This window comes from Canis lupus, chromosome 26 (genome assembly GCF_003254725.2).
Source record: "Canis lupus dingo isolate Sandy chromosome 26, ASM325472v2, whole genome shotgun sequence".
NCBI lineage: Eukaryota > Metazoa > Chordata > Mammalia > Carnivora > Canidae > Canis > Canis lupus.
In genome coordinates, this window is record NC_064268.1 from 8,287,792 (window position 1) to 8,311,406 (window position 23,615).

The 23,615-nt window shown below is 42.6% G+C and overlaps 1 protein-coding gene across 2 annotated transcripts in view; it reads right to left on the reverse strand.

Annotated features, from left to right (window-relative positions):
• P2RX7 (purinergic receptor P2X 7) overlaps positions 1–23,615 on the reverse strand; it is a 46,147-nt gene that overhangs the window by 16,749 nt on the left and 5,783 nt on the right. For both annotated transcript variants that reach the window (XM_035706697.2, XM_025473881.3), the window contains exons 2-8: positions 12,372–12,540; positions 11,204–11,272; positions 9,934–10,006; positions 8,830–8,926; positions 5,759–5,839; positions 4,996–5,125; positions 492–631 (exon numbers count right to left, since the gene is read on the reverse strand). In XM_035706697.2, the coding sequence (XP_035562590.1) occupies positions 492–631; positions 4,996–5,125; positions 5,759–5,839; positions 8,830–8,926; positions 9,934–10,006; positions 11,204–11,272; positions 12,372–12,540 (759 nt within the window). The remainder of the gene's footprint in view (positions 1–491; positions 632–4,995; positions 5,126–5,758; positions 5,840–8,829; positions 8,927–9,933; positions 10,007–11,203; positions 11,273–12,371; positions 12,541–23,615) is intronic.

Here is a 23,615-nt window from a genome sequence, read left to right on the forward strand (position 1 = left end):
ATGACATTGAGGTTCTGGTATAAAAAAGACCCACCCTAGATTGTGCCTCTTTTTATCATTATGCTTGCACAATAGGGTCATTTAACGTGATGGTTGCAAGGAATTCTGAGTGACCCAGGGATTGGCAAAACAAACACACACTATACCAGGTTATAAGTGTGATATGATCTCACAGAAGCCTCATTAAAGAATCAGTTAAAGGAAGGAAAATTTACCAGTTATCTTTGACTATCTCAGGCTTGAGGAATTATGGGTGATTTATATACTCTCCTCTCTTGCTCTTCTCTGTTTCCCCAGTTTTGTTTCTGTTTTACAAAGAGTGTGCATCACTTTAAGAATTAAAAAGAAAAAAATGCATACAAAAATCCAGTCACCCTTAGTTCTTAGAAGAAGCCTTTTGCATTCATCTTGTTGCCTTGGGAACAAAAATTCATTCTCACTGACTGCTGGGGATGCAATTCAGTAGGGCCTGGAGGTTTCTGGGTGCTTACCTGAAGTTGTATCCAGGGTACAAGGACTCAGTGGTGGTGTTCTTGTCATCAAGGCGGCGGAAACTGTATTTTGGACGGCAATGATGGAACCAACTGTCTAAGTTGCAGTCCCAGTGGATCTCAATGCCCATGATCCCTCCCTGAAGAAGACAAGGAGATACAGTCTCTAAGTTCTGCTGCACGTGGGATGCAGCCACCAGACCTCTCCCTGCACAGGGATGATCAATAAGGGAAAGGTTTTCTCTTTAGAGGGGAACGCAGATTAAAGTTTCAGAGCCATGAGCTCAGTCCCATCTAACACACACAAGTGGCTGCAAATTCACTTCCCTGCTCCTCCTCCCATCCGAGACACACTGATAGATTTATTTTCCTAAAACACAGCTCCCATAATCTAACACCTGGAATGGCTCCCATTGAAGATTATACAGCTTGTTACACTGGAATTCAGGGCACCCCATCACATATCTTTTCTGCTTTCCCTCCCAACACTCCCCTAGAGAAAGCTCTTATTCCACACTGTCTACACTTTGCCCTAAACACACTTGGCATTTTCATTTCTTTTTTAAAAACAGCTTTATTAAGATATAATTCACATATAATTTGTGCAAGTGCATAAAAGTGTATAATTCAACAGTTTTTAGTATATTCATGTATACGTGTGACTGTCACCATAATAAATTTTACAACAGTTTCATTGCCTCCAATGGAAACCCTTAAACTTTTTGTCAGTGCCCCTTTGCCCCCACCCATCTCTCAGTGCTAAGCAACCACTAATTTACTTTCTGTCTCTATAGAGTTTCTTATTCTGAACTTTCCTATGAATGAAATCGTATAATGTGATCTTTTGTGACTGGCTTCTTTCACTTAGCATAATATTTATTTGTTTGTTTATTTATTTTAAGTGGGGCCTGAATTCACAACCCTGAGACCAAGACCTGAACGAGATCAAAAGTTGGATGCCTAACCTACTGAGCCACCCAGACACCCCTCACTTAGCATAATATTTTAAAAGTTCACCTATATCGTAGCCCCTATCAGTACTTTATTCCTTTTTATGGTGGAAGAATATTCCACTCTGTGGATAGACTACATTTGGTTTATCTATTTACCCTTTGATAGACATTTGGATTGTTTCTACCTTTTGGCTATTGTGAATAATGCTGCTGTGAACACTTATGTATGAGTTTTTGTGTGGACCTGTGGTGTTATTTCTCTTGGGAATATACTTAGAAGTGGAATTGCTGGGTACATATTGAACTTCTAGATCTCGGCCCCAGTCTTTTTTCTCCCATTGAAATATTTCTCCCACCATCTCTCTAGCTAAATCCTCATCACCCTCCAAGACTCAACTTACATCCTTCCTTATCCATTCAGCCACCCCTGTCTTCCTCAATTCAAAGTGATCTTTCTCTTCTCTGAACTTCTTTTTTTTTATTTTTTTTTATTTTTTTTATGATAGTCACAGAGAGAGAAAGAGACATAGGCAGAGGGAGAAGCAGGCTCCATGCACCGGGAGCTCGATGTGGGATTCGATCCCGGGTCTCCAGGATCGCGCCCTGGGCCAAAGGCAGGCGCCAAACCGCTGCGCCACCCAGGGATCCCCCTTCTCTGAACTTCTAACATATCTCTATTTGGTACTTCTTTCTTCCTACAAACATGTTTTGAGTGCTATCCTGTTTCACTGAGTCTTAGACACCATTGCTTATCAGACACATAATTTTCTTTTTATGTTCTCAGAAGGAAATGCTGCCAATTAGGCCATGAAATTCCATCAATCAAAAGCACTTTTTGACTTTAGAAATATTAAAGTGTGAAAAAAGTATGCCTTTGAATCAGTGAGAGATAGTATTTCAAGACAGGATAGTATTTCAAGCATCCCTAGATGCTAGGGATAAAAAGATGAGTAGCCAGCAGACTCTGACTTGGAGAAAGGGAAAATAATACAGAATAATCACAATTGTCCTTTATTGGCAATAAGCCATGTATGCTGCATATTACTGTGAATATCTGATGTTTCTATCACTCAGCATCTAGTTCTTCTGGTAAAAGTGCCTGGAATTTTCTTTGGGAAACATTTCTCCTATCTGAATTTTTTTTTAAAGATTTTATTTATTTATTCATGAGAGACACAGAGAGATAGAGAGAGAGGCAGAAACACAGGCAGAGGGAGAAGCAGGCTCCATGCAGGGAGCCGGATGTGGGACTCGATCCCAGGTCTCCAGGATCAGGCCTTGGGCTGAAGGCGGCGCTCAACCACGGAGCCACCCGGGCTGCCCCCATCTGAATGGTTTGAATGGGATTGTCCCCTCTTCCAGCTCCAGGAATGGCAACATGATCTGGGACTGGCCAGTAAGGACCATGTATCCCTCTGGACCTGGTGACTGGTTCAGGAATAGGTATGTGGTCCATGATAGACCAATCAGAGTCCTCTCTGAGACATTTTGCCAGAACCATTAAAAAAAGAAAAAAAAAAAAAAGTCCTCTATTGGTTGGGACCACTAGCTAGAGATTGTAACAATCTAGAGCAACATTGTCCAACAGAATCTTCTGCAATGATGGAAATATTTTATATTCATGCTGTGTAATAAAGCAGCCACTGGCCACATGTGGCTTTTAAGTGATGGAAATGTGGCTAGTATGACAGAGGAAATTAATATTTCATTTCATTTCATTGCATTTCATTGCATTTCAGTTGAAGTTTAAATAGCTTCATGTGACTAGTGGCTACCATATCAGACAGCACAGTTGTAGGGCTTTGATGGCTTTGCCTTGACATGTGGACATTTTGTCTGAGAATGATAGCATCATAAGGAAACAGCAAAGAGATGAAAAGAGTCAGATTCCTAAAGACATCATTTGAGTTTCTGGATGTAGCCATGCCTACTGCTATCCCATGCTTCATTCTGCCAACAAATATATATTGAGTGCCCATTATGCTGAGAATTCTACAAAATTAACGAAAGATTCCAAAGATGCCTACTGTCATGGAATTTACATTCCAGTCAGGGAAGACATACAACAAACAAATGGTATAAAATATATAGTATTACCTAGATAGTGCTAGGTGCCAGTGATATAATAATAAACTGAATAAACTGGCAAGGGCCATAGACCATGCTGGGATTGAGGTAGAAACTGAAATTGTCCTTTTAAGATTTTTTTTTTTCAGAGAAGGGGGGAGGCGGGGCGAGAGAGAGAGAGAGAGAGTCTTAAGCAGGCTCCATGCCCAGTACAGAGCCCAATGCAGGGCTCAATCTCATGATCCTGATATTATGACTTGAACCTAAATCAAGAATTGACTGAGGCACCCAGGTGCCCTGAAATTGCTGTTTTAAAGGTATTGGTAAGGGAAAGCTTCACTGAGCTTATATTTGAGCAAATATTAGAAGCAGGTGAGGGAGACAGCTAATGCCCTGTCTGGAGCAAGACTGTTCCAGGCAAAGGAGAAAAGCTGAAGAAAACTCACAAGGCAGGATGTTCTCTGTCTAAAACAAACAAATAAAATCTTAAAAAAAGAAAAATCTCTCAGGGTATGAAAATGCCTTGGATGTACTAGAAGGTCCATTATCCTGATGTCTTTATGTGAGTTAATAATACATGGTTTTTTTTTCTTTTCTTTCTTTCTTTCTTTTCTTTTTTTTTCTTTCTTTTTTTTTTTTTTTTTTGCTTAAGCCAATTGAGTTTGGTTTCTTTTTGCCCCAAAGTGCTTTTTAATTTATTCTTTGCTTACATCATTTGAGTTGAATGTCTATAAGGTGCAACTGGAAGAATCCTGACTAATCCAAGTGTAATAGTCTGAGTAAGGCTCCCTAGGAGCCATTATTAGAAATAATGGTATTCCTAACCCCAGGTCCCAATCCTCAGAATCTTTGGATATATATTATTTTACATGGCAAAAGAGACTGCAGATGTGATTAAATTAAGGACCTTGAGATAGGAAGATTATCTTGGGTTATCCAGATGGACCCTATTTATAAAAATGCTCTCTTTGAAGAAGACCAGTATCTTTATAAGTGGGAGACAGAGGGAGATTTCATAGAATAAGAAGTCAAGGTGACCACTATGTAGTTGGCTTTGAAGCTGGGAGAAGGGGCTATGAGCTTCTAGCTCTAGAAGGGGGAAAAGACAAGGAAATGAATTCTCCTTGAAGCCTCTGTAGGGAGCATGGTCCCACTGATATCTTGATTTTGGTCCAGAGAAACTGATTTTGGACTTCTGACCTCTAGAAGTGTAAAAAAAAAAAAATTGTGTTGCTTTAAGCCACCGAGATCATGTTTGTTTATTACAGTAGCCGCAGGAAACTACTGCCCCATGGGGATGTGTTCACAGGGTTGTTGTGGAATTAGATGAGGTAATACAGGAAAAGGCCTTGGCACTGTGCCGGGATATACTAAATGCTCAATAAAGGGAGCCCTATAACTAATACCCAGGGGTCCAGCTTCCTGACCATTTGACATCTTCCATCCCCCAACTCATACCCTCACTGTATAAAGATGCCACCAACCTGAATTGCCACATCTGAAAAATTATCTCCTGTTTGTTGGAAGATATCTCCTAATCGAAAAATGGGACACTGTGGGTTCTGAGTCTTGTGAAAGGTACAAGTGATGTTTATATCTGGCAAGATGTTTCTCCTGTATGCAACGAGAAGCAAACAAACATGTTTTTGAAAACTGAGACCTGTCTCTTTCATAGAAGTGAGCCAGTTGGTAGCTGGGTTCCATGAGGGGCCCCAGGGATCCTCAGCCCCTGGGATTCACACCCTTGTGTGGTCCCCTCCCACACTGTGCAGGGTTGGTCTGTGTGACCAATAGCATGTGACAGAAGTGATGGTGTGTCACTTGTGAGGTTAAGTCATAAAAGATTGCGGCTTCCATATTGTTTACTGTCTTGCTTGCTTATTATCTGTCCCTCTTGGATCACTTGCTCTGGGGGAAGCCAGACACCATTCTTAAGGACACTCAAGCAGTCCTAGGGAGAGGTCCATATAGTGGGGAACTGAACTTCCTGCTGACAACCAGGTGAGTGAGCTTGGAAGAGGATTCTCAGCCCCAGTCAACCCAGAGATGGCTGTGGTCCCCAGTGACAGCTTGACTGTAACCCAAGAGACCCTAAATCACAACCACCTGGTGAAGTCATTCCCACATTACTTACCCACAGAAACTGCATCAGATAATGAATGTTGGTTGTTAAGTTTCTAATTTTTGGTGTACGTAATCCATTACACAGCATTAGATAGTTAACAGCTAGACATTCTAGGCACTTACGTGGTGTAGTTGTGGCCAGGGAAGTCAATGTTATTCTTGATGAGCACAGTGAAATTTTCAGCACCGTTCAAGAGTGCAGGCCTGAGAGAGTAAGAGGTGAAATGAGGATCAGTGGGCCAGTGGGACCATAGGCTTCTGGTTTCTGGCTCGGGTCATTGCAATGAGTAAAGAGAAATGTAGTTCAGTCCTAAAAATCTAAAAAAGAGGAAAAACTTCTCTCTTCCTGAGGCCCCATGGCATTTACTATAACAACCCTTCTCACACTCTGATGTAATTGTATGTTTAGGTATGTGTGGTGGTGTGCTGGTAAAGGTTTAACAACCAGGTCTCCAGGGGGAAAAGAAAGGCTCTGATACGTACATTAATGATTTCTGTAGTATAAGTACTTCCACTGTGGCTGATCTCAAGCTATTAGTGGGTATCACTGCACTTGGAGTTGGGAAGGGATGAGCATAATTGGCTCAGAGTCAATGTAAGCCAGCTCCAGCACACCTCTGTTTGTACCTCCCAATAGTCTTGGAGTTCCTGCAGGTTAGGACAATGATTTTTTTAAATCTCAGTATTCCCAGGCTTTAGCAGAGGGCCACACATGTATAGTGGACTCTATCAGTCATAGGTTGATAGACTCTGAGTAGCATAAATTCTCCATGAATTAGAGGAGCTCAAATCCTAGACTTTAGAAAAGCCAACCCACAATCTATCCATCCGTTCATTTGGCAAATATTTATTCTGCTGGGTGTGTGGCTGGGCATTGGCAATATAGTGATGAACAAGATGGTCAAGGCTTTTGTCCTTATGTGCTTGACAGTCTGTTAAAGATGGAGAGAACTGGCTGTGGATAAGGAGATACAGCTGGTACCTAACTGTTGGCAGGCCCGCCCAAGTGGGTGGCACATATGTATACTGGAATTAGCACCAGGAAACGATGGAGGTATTTGGAAGGAGGCACCAAGAATGATCTACTTTTTATTCCAGAATTGCCAGAGCCCAGCTTTGCCTCTATTTAGGATATAACTACAGAGAACACCATAGTTTTTGTCTGCCCAGGATCCATTCCCCATCTGTTAGAAGCACCTCTGTTTTCTCCCTTTGGGGTAACCAGGTCTCTTCCACTCTTAGCCCAGAAGGTTGGGTAGAGATGAATCCATCTTCTGCCCATTGTTACAGACCCTAGGGTGGGCAAGGTGACCCAGAGCTGGCTAAACAGAATAACCCAATTCTCTTGGCCATAGTGATTGGTTCATAGATTGTCACATGACTTAGGCCAGTGAAAACATTCTAAGTCTTTTGTAGGAAATACTAGAAAAAGAAAAACTCATTTTCTTTAGTATTGCTAGTAGTAAAGACAGTATAGACTTGGAGTTCCCTGGACCATAGTGTGAGGAAAGCCAAAATGGGAGAAAGTAACTGGGAGGTGGAGGTAGGGACCAGGGTTAGAAGAGACAGAAAGAGAATCTTAATGACATCATTTTTATTTGAAGCCTGGATCAGTCCTTTCCTGAAGGATCCCCTATTTATGGATTCCCCATTTATAGGAATAAAAAAATAACATTTTCCCCCTGAAGCCAGTTTAAATTGTATTTCTGATATTTGCATTAAAAAATCTTATTTACAACAAATATCTACTACATGCCAGACCATTTACTTTTAGAATATCCTAAATCCATGCTTCCTGGGCAAAATCTAAGAATAAGGGGACTTGAAATTCTAAGGATCAAAGCCTTTTATTCCTCTCTTATGACATTCTTCACTTCCTATCTTGAATTCTAATTCTCTGTGCACGTTTCTTATCTCTTTGATTAGGCTGCAAGAGGCTTGGGACCTGCTCCCTATCTAGGTCTTCTTGTATTTTTAGTACAGTCTCTTGCGCATAGTTACATGTAAAATAAATATCTAATGCCTCCTATGTGGTATTGGATGTGTTGACTGAATGATTAAATGAATCATTTTAGTAATCCCTTTCTATAACATATGAGGAAACTGAAGTTCAGGGGGTTACTTGCCCAAGGGCATGTAAAATTGCAGTCCAAGGACCTGAACATTGGTGATGTACAGTATTTGTCTGATGAATAAGTTGGTGACTGAAAACCAGAGACCATCAAGAGGCCTCTTACCTTGAACCAGGGACTACTTACTTGAGTGTTAGTTCTAACCAATCTCATTCAGGCCCTGGGCAATTCTTTCTGTGAAAAAGAAACTCCTCTGAACTAGAAATAAACCTGGGTGGTACCATTAATGATTGAGGGCCAGGTAGCCTGACACTACTGAATGCTTCCCACCCTGACATGGGAAGCCTTTGCCTGGGCCTTCTAAAAAGTCAGCTTGGGCAATCTTCTCTTTGCCCCAAAGAGGCTGATGGTGTGATCTTCAGTCACATTCATCTAGAGCAAGTATCATCTCATTTAATTCTCACAACAGTCCTGCAAGGTAGGAGTAACTATTATCTTCGTTTTACAAATAAGGAAACTGAAGCTCAGAGAGGTTAAGCCACTTGCTCAAGGTCACATGGCAAGGACGGGTTAGAATCAGAATTTGAATCAAAGTCTATTTTTCTGAAATGCACCAATCCCTGTGGTTTCTGAGATTTAACATCGAGTTCTGCTTTCTGGGCCTGACTTGTGTGTTAAAGAGAAGAATCAATACAGGGGATCAACAAATCTATATGTCATTTAATTTAAGAAAACTTCTCTTCCTCCCCTGCTCTTTTCCCCATCTTGCTCTCTCCTTCCCTTCCCCTTTCTTCCTTCCCTTCTTGTCACCTTCCCATCCTTAATTGCTCAGTATGGACACTGGCCAGTCAGAGTGGGACCTGCTGTAGTGCTAGAGAAGGGCTCCGGTGGTGCTCTGTAAGGTGCTGGGACAGCCAAGGGCCCAGGGGCACCCAAGGGTGCTCAGGGTAGTAGTTATTTGCCAGCCAGTACAGAATTATTGCAATATTTTAACAATTAGATGGTCTTCTCAGAGATCACTGATGTGCCTGGGACAGAGGGTCACCAAGTCAGTAGGACCCAGGACTTTTCATCTGCTCACTGGTCAGGGCCACCCCATCTGTCCCCCAAACTGCAGCTCACCGGGGGGCCTCTTCCACTGCCTCGATGGGACACCAGGCGGAGACTTCACAAGTCTTCTGCTTCCCTTTATACTCTATACACCTTCCGGTCTGGATCCCTGGTTGGTGGTGGGGGGGGGGGGGGTCAAGGGGCCAGAGAAGCACAGGTGTGAAAACCACGAGTGCATCATGAACTCAGTCTCAGCAAGAGACTCTTTACTTATGCTTTTCAACCCAAGCAGTTTCAGCTTCCACAAAACCCAATTTGAACCACAAACTTACATAAGGCAACCCAAGCAAGGAACACGTCAGACAGTAAGTTAAAAAAAAAAAAAGGTTCAGAGAGAAGACAGAGAGACTGTGGATGCTGTTGGCTTTTTTGGTTTCTTTGCAAGGAAAGAGGAGCTGAGCAGGGTGTGTTCCCTTGCCTAACATAAATGGACTAGAACTTGGCTTCTAAGTGGGCACCTGTCACTTAGGGGTGTACAGCATGGACCAGAGATGTGCAAAGCCACAGAATGAATATGGCACATCTTTCTGGTTAGTGTCACCAGCAGATTCCTGAGGGGGACTCAAACACACACATCTTATGGAACAGAATATAACATCTATATGTCTTTTTTGTTTCTGTGTGTGTGTTATAACCACTGATGGTTTTTTTGTGTGTGTGTGTGTGGTCATTAAAAAAAAATTGTCATGTGCCTCTTTAAGCTTAAACAAGAGACATAGAAATTCTGCAGGCTAATCGTGGTACTGTCTCCAGGTGCCCTGGGGCTACAATCATACCCCTCAACGTTTGGGGAAGTTCAAGGTGGAAAGCTCCTCAGACACAGATGACAATGTGGGCTATTGGATTTTCCTGTCAATGAGAACCCTGAATATGCTAATTATGGAGGTTTTCAGGAGCTGCCCTCATTGGGGAATTAGGTCACATCCCTAGTCAAGTGGCTAGTCCTCTGGGGACAGAGTGCAGGCATGGGCCAGCCACAACAATCCCATGGCCTGGTGAGGGTGGAAGAAGGCAGCTGAGAGCCAGAGGCTAAAGATTTGAACTTTAGGGCATTGTGAATTCACCAAAATACCAGACTACCCACCCCCAGGATCCCAGAAAAGAAAGAGAACATACCCTTGCTTTGTGGGTCCATCCATCCTTTTTTACAGCCCCAGTCGTTGGAACAGAGTGTCCTGCGGGTGGGAAACTGCAGAGAGGACAGGATAGTGGGGAGTAAGCCACTTGTGTCTCTAAGATATAGAAAAGCAGATGCCTGTGTCCACACGAAAACTTGTACACAAACGTTCACAGCAACACTATTCACAGAGGCCAAAAAGTAGAAACAACCTGAATATTCATCAGCTGATACACGGAAAAATAAAGCGTAGTGCATTCATACAATGGGGCTGACTCAGCTGTAAAAAGGAAAGAAGCACTGCACCTGCTACAACAGGATGACCCTTCTATTTTTTTTTTGTTTAATTTATTTATTAATGAGAGACACAGAGAGAGGCAGAGGGAGAAGCAGGCTCCCTGTAGGGAGCCCGATGTGGGACTCGATCCCAGGACTCCAGGATCACAACCTGAGCCAAAGGCAGATGCTCAACCACTGAGCTACCCAGGTGCCCCAGGATGACCCTTCTAAGCGTGATGCCGAGTGAAAGGAGACCGACACAAAAGGACACATAGTGTATGATACATATTGTATGATCTCAGTGATATGAAATACACAGAATAGGCAAATCCACAGACAGAAAGTAGATCAGGGCTCACCAGAAGCTGAGGGGCAGGGGTGGGGCCGGGGGAATGACTGCTAATAGGTACAGGACTTCTTTTTGGGGTGACGAAAATGTCCTGGAATCAGGTAGTGATGTGGTTGGTACAACATTGTGAAAATACTAAAAACCACTCATTTCTACACTTTAAAATGGTGGACTCTATGGTATATGAGTTATATATCAATAAAAAAAGGAAAATAAATAAAAATCTACAAAGCAGATGCTGAGCAGCCAGGTACCACTCTTAGGGGAGGCCCTTGGGGTGGAGAGCAGGGGACCTGGTCCAAGCAGGAGCCCTGTGGCTGCTGAACTGGGCAAGGTGACAAGCATAAAGGCTCAACAGGAAATGGGAAGTACAGGGTGCCAGCCAGCATGTTCTCCTGGCCTCAGAAAATGAGGTCAGTTAGGCCTCAGACCTGAGGACAGAAGAGGGAAAAGAGAAATGAGATGGTTAGTTTATGCACGTTTGACTTCTTGTTTTCTAGGAAGCAGGTTTAGTGGACAGTCTTAGGGCAACCAGAGCCTGACCCTGACATGCAAATGGCCTCTGCCCATTATCTTCCTTTGACCTGTGCCTCCTCCAGCAACCCTTCTCACCTGCTGAACACTCCAGGTCCCCTCCTTACCTCAGGACAGAACCCCTGCTGTTGGCCTTCTGTCTTGAGAAAGTTTGTCATCACGAAGAAGGAGTTCCCCTGTGGAGAAAGAGGAGAGCAGAGCTACTTAATCAAAATAATCCAGCTTGCTCCATTCCTGGGGGCAAACCTTCCACCTTTCTAAACTACACTCTAGAAATCTGGTCTGGGAGCAACTTGGACTATGCTGAGGGTTTAATATCAAAGCTGGTTGAGCCGCCCTGCTGAGCCAAGGGAGAGCGCAAGGACATTCAGATTGATTGAGTATTCTTTCTCCATTCCAGCCTCAAAAGCAGCCTTTTCATTTTTTGAACACATTAAATCGAAACTTAAGAGACCTGGGGAGGGAGGGCGGGGGTGTTGGCTTCATCAGAACGCAGTTCAGATAATCCAGGATTTTAATTAAATAAAAGGCAAAAGGCATCCCACAGCCCAGGAAATAGCTGGAGATCTTACTGACCTGCTGGTAGAAACAGATAGTGGCCTGGGTTTTATGATTTTGCAAAGCACCCCAGCTCCCAGAAGCTGCAGAAGTGCCCTTTTGTCCCTCCAGCCTCCCTATCCGTTCTTTGGTGTTCTCATTCCAACTTTGATTTCTCCTTTTTGACTATCCTACTTTTATTTTCTCTTCTTGCAAATTTAAGCAGTCACATAGCCTTTCCCTGTGATCCACACCCTTCTTCTCTTTGTCATCTATTTCCTTTCCCTTGTGCAAAAATGTATCAGGATGTCTTTCTTCCTGAAGACATTTTTGTTGATAAAACGCCACACAAACAATATAGAAGGGCCAGTCCTGTCCAGGCAGGAATTTCTATGTCCTTCTGAATCTAGGCAGACCTTGCTGACTTGACGGCCCTGCTTCTAAAAAGCTGTGTAGAAATCAATTGTGAGTGAATCAAATCGTGCTTTAAATGCACCAGGACACACTGCTATTTTGAGAAACCCTGTAGGACTTGATAAAGCATAGAATCAGTTTTGAGCTGCTGGATCTGACCCAGTTTTGCAATTTTTAGGTTTTCTCAGTTGGGATTTTCACGGAGCTTTTTAAAATAGGGCCAGTATTTTTCTAGAGTGAGGCTCCAGTCCCAGGGGAGGGAGGCAAAGGCCCTGGTGACAGCAACCAGGGAGGAGTCCTTGGGAGTTGTTGACAAGTGCTTACCTGCAAGGGGAAGGTGTAATCCGCAGTGTCAAAGACAGTAGACACCATCTTCTTGATTCCATTCTCCAATATCTCCATTTTCACCTCTGCTGTCCCTTTCACTTTGGTGTGTACAGAACTGATAAGAGGCTCTTTCTGTTGGTACCGCTTGTCACTGATTAAAGCGAAGCTAAATGGCAGACACAGAAAAGTGTCAAATGGTTTTCTCAAGGGAGGCACAATGCAGTGGTTTTGCATGTAAGTTCTGGAGGATGCCTCTATTCAAATCTTAGCTTTGCTGAGTGACTCTGGGCAGGCTACTTGCCTTCTCTGTGACTCATTTTCCTTATCTGTAAAGTGGGAAGAATAGTCATACCTACCTCAGGAGTTGTGAGGATGGAATGAGGCATGTGTGCAAACTCTTCAGCATAGTATCCAGCACATTGTGAGCATTCAGCACGTGGAAACTATTGCCCCTAATGTCAACCTCCAATATTTCCTAATATAGACCCTAGGGCAGCTTCTTAAATCCCAAAGCCCAGCTCTAGATTGGTCCACCTGCATCGTCCTGGGGCTGAGCAACATATCAACTGTGTCCAGCAGGTCAGCCACCTATTTTCCAGAAACACACACCTGGTTTATAAATAATACTGATAATAGTAGTTGCCCTTTATGGAGCACTTAATACATGCCAAGGGCTTTACGTGCCTCATCTGTTTAATCTTCGTGGCAATAGGAGATAGTTACTGTCATCTCACTTTTGTAGATGAGAGAATGGGCTCAGAGAGGTAAAGCAAACTGCCCAAGATAACCCAGATTGTCAGCGGCAGAACTGAGGTCCTCTGTTGGTCTGCCTTCGAGTCCAGAGCCAGACCTCTTAACCACAAGCTAGGTTTGTTCTGCCTCAGTTTCCTGCCTTTGATCAGTTCATTAGGTGTTAATACCTTCTTTAGAATATGAATCGAAATGATTATAGTGGGAGGAAGAGAGGGAGAAGATGGAATTAATAATTAAAAATGGTAGATTCCATAGCTGTTTGTTTTCCCTGCTTGCATTGCCCTGAATAATTCTGACTTTATTTTAAATACTTTGTTTATTCATTCAGCACGGATTTATTTGGTCTCTTCCCTCAGGCCAGCCCCTAATATCTGAATGATTTAGGAAGCATAATCCAGTGGCTGCTAAAAGAGGAACTAACCTTGGGAAACCAGCACAGAGTGGGCCAAGACTTGGTCCCAGCTCTTCTCAACCTTGGCTGTGTATTATAATCCTCAGAGAGCTTTCAAAATTGCAACTCCCCAGTCCCATCCCTGGAAATTCTGATTCAGTAAGTCTGGGGCGTTATCCAAGTACTTATATATTTTTTTAAAGTTTATTGGGTGATTTTAATGCACAGCCAGGGTTGAGAGCCCTGGGAGACTATTGAAAAGATAGCTCAGGGATCCCTGGGTGGCGCAGTGGTTTAGCGCCTGCCTTTGGCCCAGGGCGCGATCCTGGAGACCCGGGATCGAATCCCACGTCGGGCTCCCGGTGCATGGAGCCTGCTTCTCCCTCTGCCTATGTCTCTGCCTCTCTCTCTCTCTCTCTCTGTGAGTATCATAAATAAATAAAAAAATTAAAAAAAAAAAAAGAAAAGATAGCTCACATTTGTTTTTTGTTTTTTATTTTTTAAAATTTCTATATGTATTTTTTTCTTTGTAAGTCCTCTTTTTAAAATTTAAATTCAATTAATTAATGTATAATGTATTATTGGTTTCAGAGGTAGAGTTCAGTGATCCTGCTCCTGGGTGTTATACTATATGTTGGCAAATCGAACTCCCATAAAAATAATACATAAAAAAACCACCCAGTGCTCATTATATCACGTGCCCTCCTTAATGCCATCATCTGGTTACCCCATACCCCACTCTCCACCTCTACATCGACTCTCAGTTTGTTTCCTATGATTATGAGTCTCTTATGGTTTGTCTCTCTCTCTGATTTTGTCTTGTTTTATTTTTCCTCTCTTCCCCTATGGTCCTCTGTTTTGTTTCTTATATTCCACATAGGAGTGAGATCCTATGATAATTGTCTTTCTCTGATTGACTTATTTCACTTAGCATAATATCCTCTGGTTCCATCCACATCATTGCAAATAGCAAGATTTCACTTTTTTGATGGCTGAGTAATATTGCATTGTATATATACCATATCTTCATTATCCATTTGATAATGGATGGACATCTGGGCTCTTTCCATATTCAGCTGTTGTGGACATTGCTGCTATGAACATTGGGGTACAGGTGCCCCTTCAGATCACTGCATTTGTATCTTTGGGGTAAATACCCAGTAGTACAATTGCTGGGTCATAGGGTAGCTCTATTTTCAACTTTTTAAGGAACCTCCATACTGTTTTCCAGAGTGGCCGTACCAGCTTGTATTCCCAGGCAGCTCACATTGGCATTATGAAGTACATTTAAAGAAGTGCATCTCCCAGGACCCCGCAATTTCGCTCTTGGGTATATTCCCTAGAGAAACCCTCGTCCATATGTCCAAGGAGTTATGTATAAGAATGTTTATGGCAGCCTTATTTGTAAGAGGGAAAATGAAATAACCTGAATTCCTTGAACATTAAATAAATAAATAAATTGTTGGATTCATACAATAGGGATGCTCTAGTTACAATGAATGGAGAGCTACTTATACCAATATGGAAATAATACAATGTTGAGAAAATAAAACATGTCACGGTATGACATAAAGTTTAAAGAAATCCAAAACAGCATTCTACACTCAAACAAAGGCCTGTCCATGAATGCTCACAGCAGCACTATTCATAATAGCCAATGGAAATAGCCTACATGTTCAACAGTAAATGAATAGAAAAACAAAATGTGGTCTACCCAAACGAAATGTTATTCGGTTATAAAAAAGAATGAAGTGCTGAGACATGTTATACTGTGCAGGAACCTCAAAAACATTATGCTAAGTAAAAGAAGACAGATGCGAAAGGTAACATGTTGTATGATTCTATTTATATATGAAATAATCCAGAATAGGTAAATCCATAGAGACAGTAGATTGATGGGTGCCGGGCTGGGGAACCAAGGTGACTATGAATGCGTGTGGTTTTCTTTTGGAGTGGTGAAAATGTTTTGGAACTAGATAGAGGTGGTGGATGCACAACAATGTGTATTACTAAATGCCACTGACTTGATCACTTTATTTTTTTAAAGATTTTATTTATTTACTTGACAGAGAGAGAGCGAGAGAGAGAGAGAGAGAGAGAGCACGCACACATGAATAAGCAGGAGGAGCAGCAGAGGGAGAAGGAGAAGCAGATTTCCCACTGAGCAGGGAGCCTGATGCGGGGCTTGATCCCAAGACCCCGAGATCATGACCTGAGCTGAAGGCAAATGCTTAATGGACTGAGCTATCCAGGCGCCCCATGACTTGATCACTTTAAAATGGCCATTTTATATGATATGAATCTCACCTCAATAAAAAAGGGAAAAAATGTTTTGTAGCTATAGACATATGTTGTAGAGATATAAAAATGAACACAGAATGACAAACACCAAATTCAGGATGGTGTTTATAAGGGAAGAAGAAAGAAAATGGGATCTGGGCTGGGTCATCAGGGAACTAAAACTGGATTAGTAATGTTTTATTTCTTAAGTTGGAGAGTGGAACGTGGTGTTTATTATGTTATTCTCAGTATATTTTAGTATTTATATACCATTCATTTAAAAAGCTCATCAGGGGCACCTGGCTGGCTATATCAGTGGAGTGTGTGTGGCTCTTGGTCTCGAGGATGTGACTTCCAGCCCCATGTTGTGTGTAGAGATTACTCAAAAATGAAATCTTAAAAAATAAAAAATTAAAAAATTAAAAAAAATGAAATCTTAAGAAAAATAAAAGAAAAAAGAAGTCTCATCAAGAAGGACATTGGGGCTAGAGATCCAGGTTTTAGGTCCAATCAGCATATATGAAAAAGAGCTATTTCATACAATTCCATAGACAAATATAATACTTGTTGGACAATGTATTTCAGCCTAGCATCACAATGTGAACATGATCTATGCAGTGTTTTTGTGTCAGACGTGGTGACATTCTCCCAGAATAACACTGGGTCAGTTTGGCCCAGTGCTTGGGAAGCTCAATTCGAAGCTGCCATATTCATTCCAGAATGCACAACATATTACAGGTCAGTTGTAATGGAACCCAGCCCTCTCATAAGTCAGAAAATTTGTCTTTGTATGATAATGAACCTACCATATAAGAACTGCATCAAAGGAAAAAGGAGGAAAAGAGTTGGCAGGATCCTGCCCTAAGGACCATCCCTAAGACTCAGACAAGCCATGTCACCTCTGGCCATGGGTGTAGTTCCTGAGCAAGGGGAGGGCTGCTTGGCTCCCTGATCCTCGTGAACTTTCAGCTCGAAGAAGTTGCAATTCTGTGCATGCTGAAGACAGCAAACCTACCGGTCCCTCTGGCACAAGAGCAGGAAGGAGCTGGGAGTTTATTGACACCTTGTAGGATGAGGAGAAAGAGATGGTGCAGTGGAAAGTTGACGAGACTGGGGAGGTAGAAGAGGACTTGCATAAACTCTGAATATGAAGGGCTTTCTCTATTGGCACCTCAGGGGGCCCGGCCTCCACGTCAGCATGGAGAGAGAATCCTCAAAGGGCCGCAGGTAGGAAGCACTGCTTAGCGAAGCCTGGCTCTTCTTCACAGCGCCTGAGCTCACTGAGTAAAGGTAACTCTACAATGAAAGGATAGGATCTGAAAGTGGACCGTCCTCAAATCTGGTTTACTGACACTTAGCCCAAGGCCAACATTTTCTTGGTCCCTAAATGAAACGGTGGGCCCTGGACACTGTATCCTTTGTGCCTCACAGAGACCTTAGGCCTGCAGCCTCTGCTTTATTGTGTTTAAAACCCTAAGAGAAGAATCCAATTGTTTCCACCCCTAGCCCACTCTGAGGTGGGAGGACAGGGGCCAAGGACAGCAAGAGATATGCTGAGAAGAAAGTGGAGGAGAGCCTGCACCCCTAAGGCAAGTTAAGTACCCATTATATTAGTTTTCCATTGCTGCTGTAACAAGTTACCACAAACTTAGTGTCTTAATATAAATTTATTCTCTTAGTTCTGGGGGTCAGATACATAAAATTGGTTTTATGGGACTGAAATCAAGGTGACTCCCAGAGGGCTGGTTCTTTCTGGAGGCCTCCATGACAGAATCTGTTCCTCACCAATTCCAGCTTCTAGAAGCTGCCATGGAATTCCTGGGCTCCTGGCTGTGTCAGTCCAACCTCAGCTCCTGTCATCATATCTCCTTTTTCTAACTTTTACCCTCTTACTTCCTTTCTTTGAAGACTCTTGTGATTACATTGGGGACACTCAGATAATCAAGGATAATCTCCCCATTTTAAGACCTTGAACCCAATCACATCTGCAGAGTTCCATTTTGCCATATAAGGTAACAGATTCACAGGTCCTGGGGATTGGGAGTGGATATCTTTTGTGGGCCATTATTCAGCCTACTGCAATACAGTTGGCCTATTGTAGCTTTGTAAGAGCTTCAGGGCAGCTCCGGTGGTTTGGCGTCACCTTCAGCCCAGGGCCTGATCCTGGAGACCAGGGATTGAGTCCCATGTCAGGCTCCCTGCATGCAGCCTGCTTCTCCCTCTGCCTGTGTCTCTGCCTCTCTCTCTCTCTCTCTGTGTGTGTGTGTCTGTCATGAATAAATAACTAAATAAAAATCTTAAAAAAAAAAAGAGCTCCGCCCTCTACCCTATTCTATCCTACCCCACCTTTTCTTGAGCTAGAGTGAAGGAGTTTCAGTTCCTTGTTACCCACAGCTTAACTAAGACATCATCTTCGCTTCTAATTTCCTTTGGCTATTGCATTTCTTCTCCGTCAGCCAACAGTTCTGGAAAACCCTTCCTTAAATGCTTCCCAAATGCTCTCTCATTCAAAGAACTTGTACTGCAGAATACAATACTTTCTACATATTCAACTCTGGAGAACAGAGAGTAAATCTTAAGCTATTAGTTAAAGTTTATCAATTAGAGGAAGAATAATAGATACATGTAACATCCTTACGTTGAAGTAAAAAATTCAGTTATGCCAGTACAAACTGTAGCCTACCCAAGGTGGCAGAAGTTTATGTTAGACGCCCGAAAATTTTAGATAATCCTAAACCCATATAAACCAACATTATATCATCTAGAAGAAAACAAAACAAGCAACTAGTGTTATCTTAAGCTTCAGTGAAAGAAGTAGAATATTTCACTCTTGGGTGGTGGTAAGCCAATGACCTATGGCCTTATTAGGCTGCAAGCTATAGGAGCCCCATGCTTGGGTTTTATGAGGCACATTTTTCAAGAAAACCCCTTTAGTTGTTGTGAAAGTGTAAATTTCATAGAACTGCCCAAAGAATATGAAAGCTTCCAACATTCTCCCTCCCAGAGGTTACTGCTGTTGAAACAAGAGAACAGGTATCTCTTTATGCCCACGTTTTGACACCCAAACATGGCCATACTCTACATGTTTTAATACAGTTCAGCCTAAGAGACAAGTCGTGATAATTTGCCCCCAGTCTCTTCCTGGTGGATATTTGATATTTAACTGGAAGTTTTGCTCAGTTTTTCCAATTGCAAACATTTTTTTGGTAACCCTGATACAGCTCTACTATGTACCAAACCACTCTTTTAAGCATATATTAATAATATATATTGACTCTTTGAATTTTTACCTGTTGATGTAAAGAAACACAACTGATTTTTATGTGTGGATCTTGTACCTCAAAACTTCACTGAATTGGTTTATTAACTTTAATAGCTTTTTGTGACTTCTTTTGGATTCTCCATATATAGGATGATATTATCTGAGTGGTGTTTTACTTCTTCTTTTCCAATTTGGATGGCTTCTGTTTCTTTTTCTTGCCTAATTGCTCTGGCTAGAACTTTGAGTACAGTGTTGAATAGGCGCAGTGAGAACAGGCATCCTTGTTTTGTTCCCGATCTTTGGGGGATAAGCATTCATTCTTTCACTACTGGTCTGTTCTCTTAAGCACTATTTTTTATTGTCTCTCCACCTCCTCTCTCATGTTGCCAGGCATACACTTGCAAAAGAATCCTTTCACACCAAAGATAAATTTCACACCTTAAGATAAATTTCTGGGTTAAAGAATGCATACATTTTTAAAGGATTTTATTTATTTATTCATGAGAAACACAGAGAGAGAGAGAGGCAGAGACATAGGCAAAAGGAGAAGCAAGCTCCCTGTGGGGAACCTGATGCAGGACTCGATCCCAAGACCCCTGGATCACGACATGAGCCGAAGGCAGATGCTCAACCACTGAGCCACTCAGGCATACCAGGATGCATACATTTTATATTTCAATTCATTTAGCCAAATCACAAAAAGTTGAACCATTTCATGCTTCCATCAGCAAAGTAAGAGTGCATGTACCACTTTTAAGAAGGCCTTGACAAAAAAAAAAAAAAAAAAGGCCTTGACAAAATAAGAGTGTGGGGTTGTGTGGGCTTGGCTGAGATAGTAAAGGATCTGGATACCATGTTGAGGGCACATTGCCAGAGGGATTGGGATTATTATTTTACAGTAAAGGAAAAATACAATAGCAGGGTACAGTCATTTGAAGAGTGTCAACCAGAAGCGGGATCACAAAGCAGAACTCTAACCAAAGGGGAAAAATTACAGGGAGACTGATCTGGGCTCAGTGTAAGGAAGAAACTTCTAATGGTTAGTCCAAGAAAAGAATAAGCTTTCTTTGTGGTTGCTATTTGGTGATAGTGATGATGATGATGATAATTTTCATTTATCTCATCATCTCCCTTTCTCTGGTCTCCTCTCCATCTGCATTCCAACATCATTTCCCATCTTAAAAATAAATCCTCTTTCAACCCCACATTCTTCTCCTACCACCACTCAGTGCCTCTCTTCTTCTTTGTAGCCAAGTCTCTTGAAAGAATGAGTCACTACATCCATTTCTGCATCTTCATTCACTCCTCCGCCCACTCCAGTCTGGCTCCCGCTCTACACTTCTCTAAAGTCTCTCTTGCCAAATAAAAGCAACGTCATCCTTGCTAACTCTGATAGACATACTACAGATCTGATCTTAAAACTCTCAGCAGCATTTGACACCAATGACCATGCAACACCTCCTTCCCCTTCTTCCCTTAGCTTTTTGGAATCCACATTCTCTAGACTTTCTTTGGATCTCCATGGCCACCCCTTCTAAGAATCCTTCAGGGACTTCTGTGCTCGCCCATCACTTAGCATTCCTCAAGGGTCTGTTTTAAACCCTCTTGCTTTCTCATTTATGTCTGCTCTTGCTGGCCAGTTGTAGCTACTTCCAGGGTTCTAGTTACCATCTATATGCTGGTGATATATTAATCTTTATCTCTAGTTCCAGATTCACATATCCATCAGCTAAGCATCTAAATTAAGCATCTAAATTTGTATGTCCCATATACATGACAAACTCAATGCCTTCAGTTCTGAACTCATCTTTCACCCCAGATGGGCTTTCCCCTCCTACATTTCCTATCCCAGTAAGTTCTCCCACCACATCAGTTGCCCAATCCAGAAACATTCCTTAGCATCCTTTTCCTCATTACCCCTCAACCATTCAATTGTCAAATCCTGTTTTATCCTCCTTATGTTATTCAACTACGTCTCTCCTCTACCACTTTCACCTCCTCATTCTGGATCACCATCAACTCTCATCTGGACCACCTGGTAGCCTCCTGAATGGTCTCCCTGCCTCCACTTGTGCTCCTCCACTTGTGCTCCTGTCTCCTCCATATTCTACATGATTTCATAAAAGCTTGGGCTCTGGAGTGAGGAGCTTCGGTTCAATCTTGGCTCTGCCACTTACTATATGGCCATGGGTAAGTTACTTAGTCCTTCTGGATCATTGTTTCTTCTTCTTTAATAAGGAGATATTAGTGTTATATTGAGTGGGATATCTAGTTCTAAACAGAATCTGCTCTGCTGAGTTTGAGAATATTGTCTAGAAAAGACAAATCTATATAGTTGAAATTTTTCATAATGAAATGTTGGTGGCAGGGCGGGGATGACTCTGTGCTTTCTCAGTGTCCTCAGGATAGAGTTCAAGGCTGTTGATAATATGATCTTTGCTGGCTTCTCCAGTGTCACCTTTGCCTCTCTTTCTTGGCATCTTGCATGTCAGCCAGCTGATGCCTGCTGCTCAGTGAATAATCCATATAATCAGGTCCTTCCTCTTTTCAGCACTATGCTAAGAACCCAGGAGGGTTGGGAGGTTCCTCTCCTGGGTGGGAGGCTGGGCTGGAGTGGCCATGCCCCAAAGCCTGTTGCTATGTGAGAGATGGTCTGCAGAGAAGCCTCAGCTTCCAGGGTGAAATGAGAAAACCAGGACAACAAGGCAAGCTCTCCAAAAAGCTAAATTTATTCATTTGAAAGGACCATTTTTGTAGGCTATGTGCTTCCAGCTTTTTTAATGTTTTAGTTTAGACATTAATGGAGGGATGCCAATAGATGGTAGTAGTTGTTTGCTTGCTTGATGTTGTTAACAATGCTGTTAGTTGACAAGCTGGCCACTCCTGTTTTCCTCCTGTCAATCAAGGCATCATCACCCACTTGGGAACCCAGAGCCATCTTCCACCTCCTAGCAAATCTGTCAGTTCTGCCTCCAAAATGTATTCCTGCTTTGCCCACTTCTGGCTACCTGCGCTGTCCTGTTATTATCCAGGTGGCCAGGCCTCTCATCTGGGCAATGCTGGCGCCCTTCTCACTGTCCTCCTCCCATCACTCTTGCCCCCTACAATCTGCCTTCCACACAGTAGCCAGAGAGTGCTATTAGGAACAGGAATCAAACGGTTTCACTCCTCCACTGTAAACCTTGTCAGTGACTTCCCACAGCCTTGAGGAGCAAATTCCAACTCTTCCCCCTGTCGGGCCCTTGCCTGCATCTCTGCTCTTGGGCCCCTGCTTCTCCCTTCTCTCTCACCAGGTTCTGGAACATACCATCCTTCTGGATATCCCTCTTTCTTGCTTTCAGATATGTGCATTCGCTGTTCTTTAGGTCCCTTGAGTCAGGTGGCTGGATTCTCCTCTTCTAGAGGCCATGTCCTCCCAAAGCAGATCTTTTCTGGACCCCTCATCTCTATCACATCACCCAGGAGTTCAGGCAAGGATGAGAATGTGGTAAATCTCTTCATGTTTCTGTTGCCCTCAAGTGACAGGGGCCAGAGGGGCCAAGCCTGGGTTGGATCTGCCCCTCCCATCTCTGTGGTGGGTCCACTTCTACAGTTGGAAGAGGCCTGGCTTCACAGGTAGGTATGTGCCAACCCTCCCATGAAACAGGCAGCCAGCCAGGAGCTACATTTTAACAGCCACAAACTAGCACCATTTCCATGGTGACAGACAGCCTGAGGCTATGCAGGACTATACTGTGCTTTCTTTTAGCCTGGGGAGAGATTGACTGGGTAAGGGAGAAGAAGCATTTGGAGTGGGGTTTCTTCTCCTGTTTTTCTCTCAGTTTTCCCTAGTCTTCTGTATTCACTGGAATAGCTTCTGAGAGAGCTAGTCTCCAGGGAAGAGGGAAATCTTCCCAAGAAAATGAAAACATCTTTTACTTCTCTACTTAAAATCCTCCTATGACTTCTTGACTCACTCAGAATAAAATCCAAAGAACTCAGAGTGGCCTCCAAGGCCCTGTGTGATCTGCCCTTCCTCCCCCACCTATGTTATCTCTCCAGTTTACACACTTCCTCTCATTCACTAACTTATTCCCTTTGCTCCAGCCACACTGACCTCCTTTTCCTTGAACACCCTATGAAGTCCCTACCTCAGAGCCTTTGTACTTGCTGTTCTCTCACCAGAAACATTCTTCTCTTAGAGACTTCATGTCTTGCTCCCTCTCTTCAAACAGATCTCAGCCCAAATGTCTATCCCATACATGTTAGCCCAAATGTCTATCCCACACATACTCATCTTTGCCCATTATCTTTCTCTGTCCTCTTCTCTGCTTTATTACTCTTCATAATATTTATCACCATCAGATTTTATATCTTTTTTTTTTTTTGCCTTTTTTTGGTATCATCTCTCTCTCCTCCACTGGCATATAACCCCATGAGTTGTTGTTTAGCTCACTGTTATAATCTCTAGAGCCATGAACAGTGCCTGACTCATAGTAGATAGTCTAAATTTAATTTGGAGAAATAAATGAATAATAGAAAAGGGTAAGCTTAAAAAAAAAAGAAAGAAAAGAAA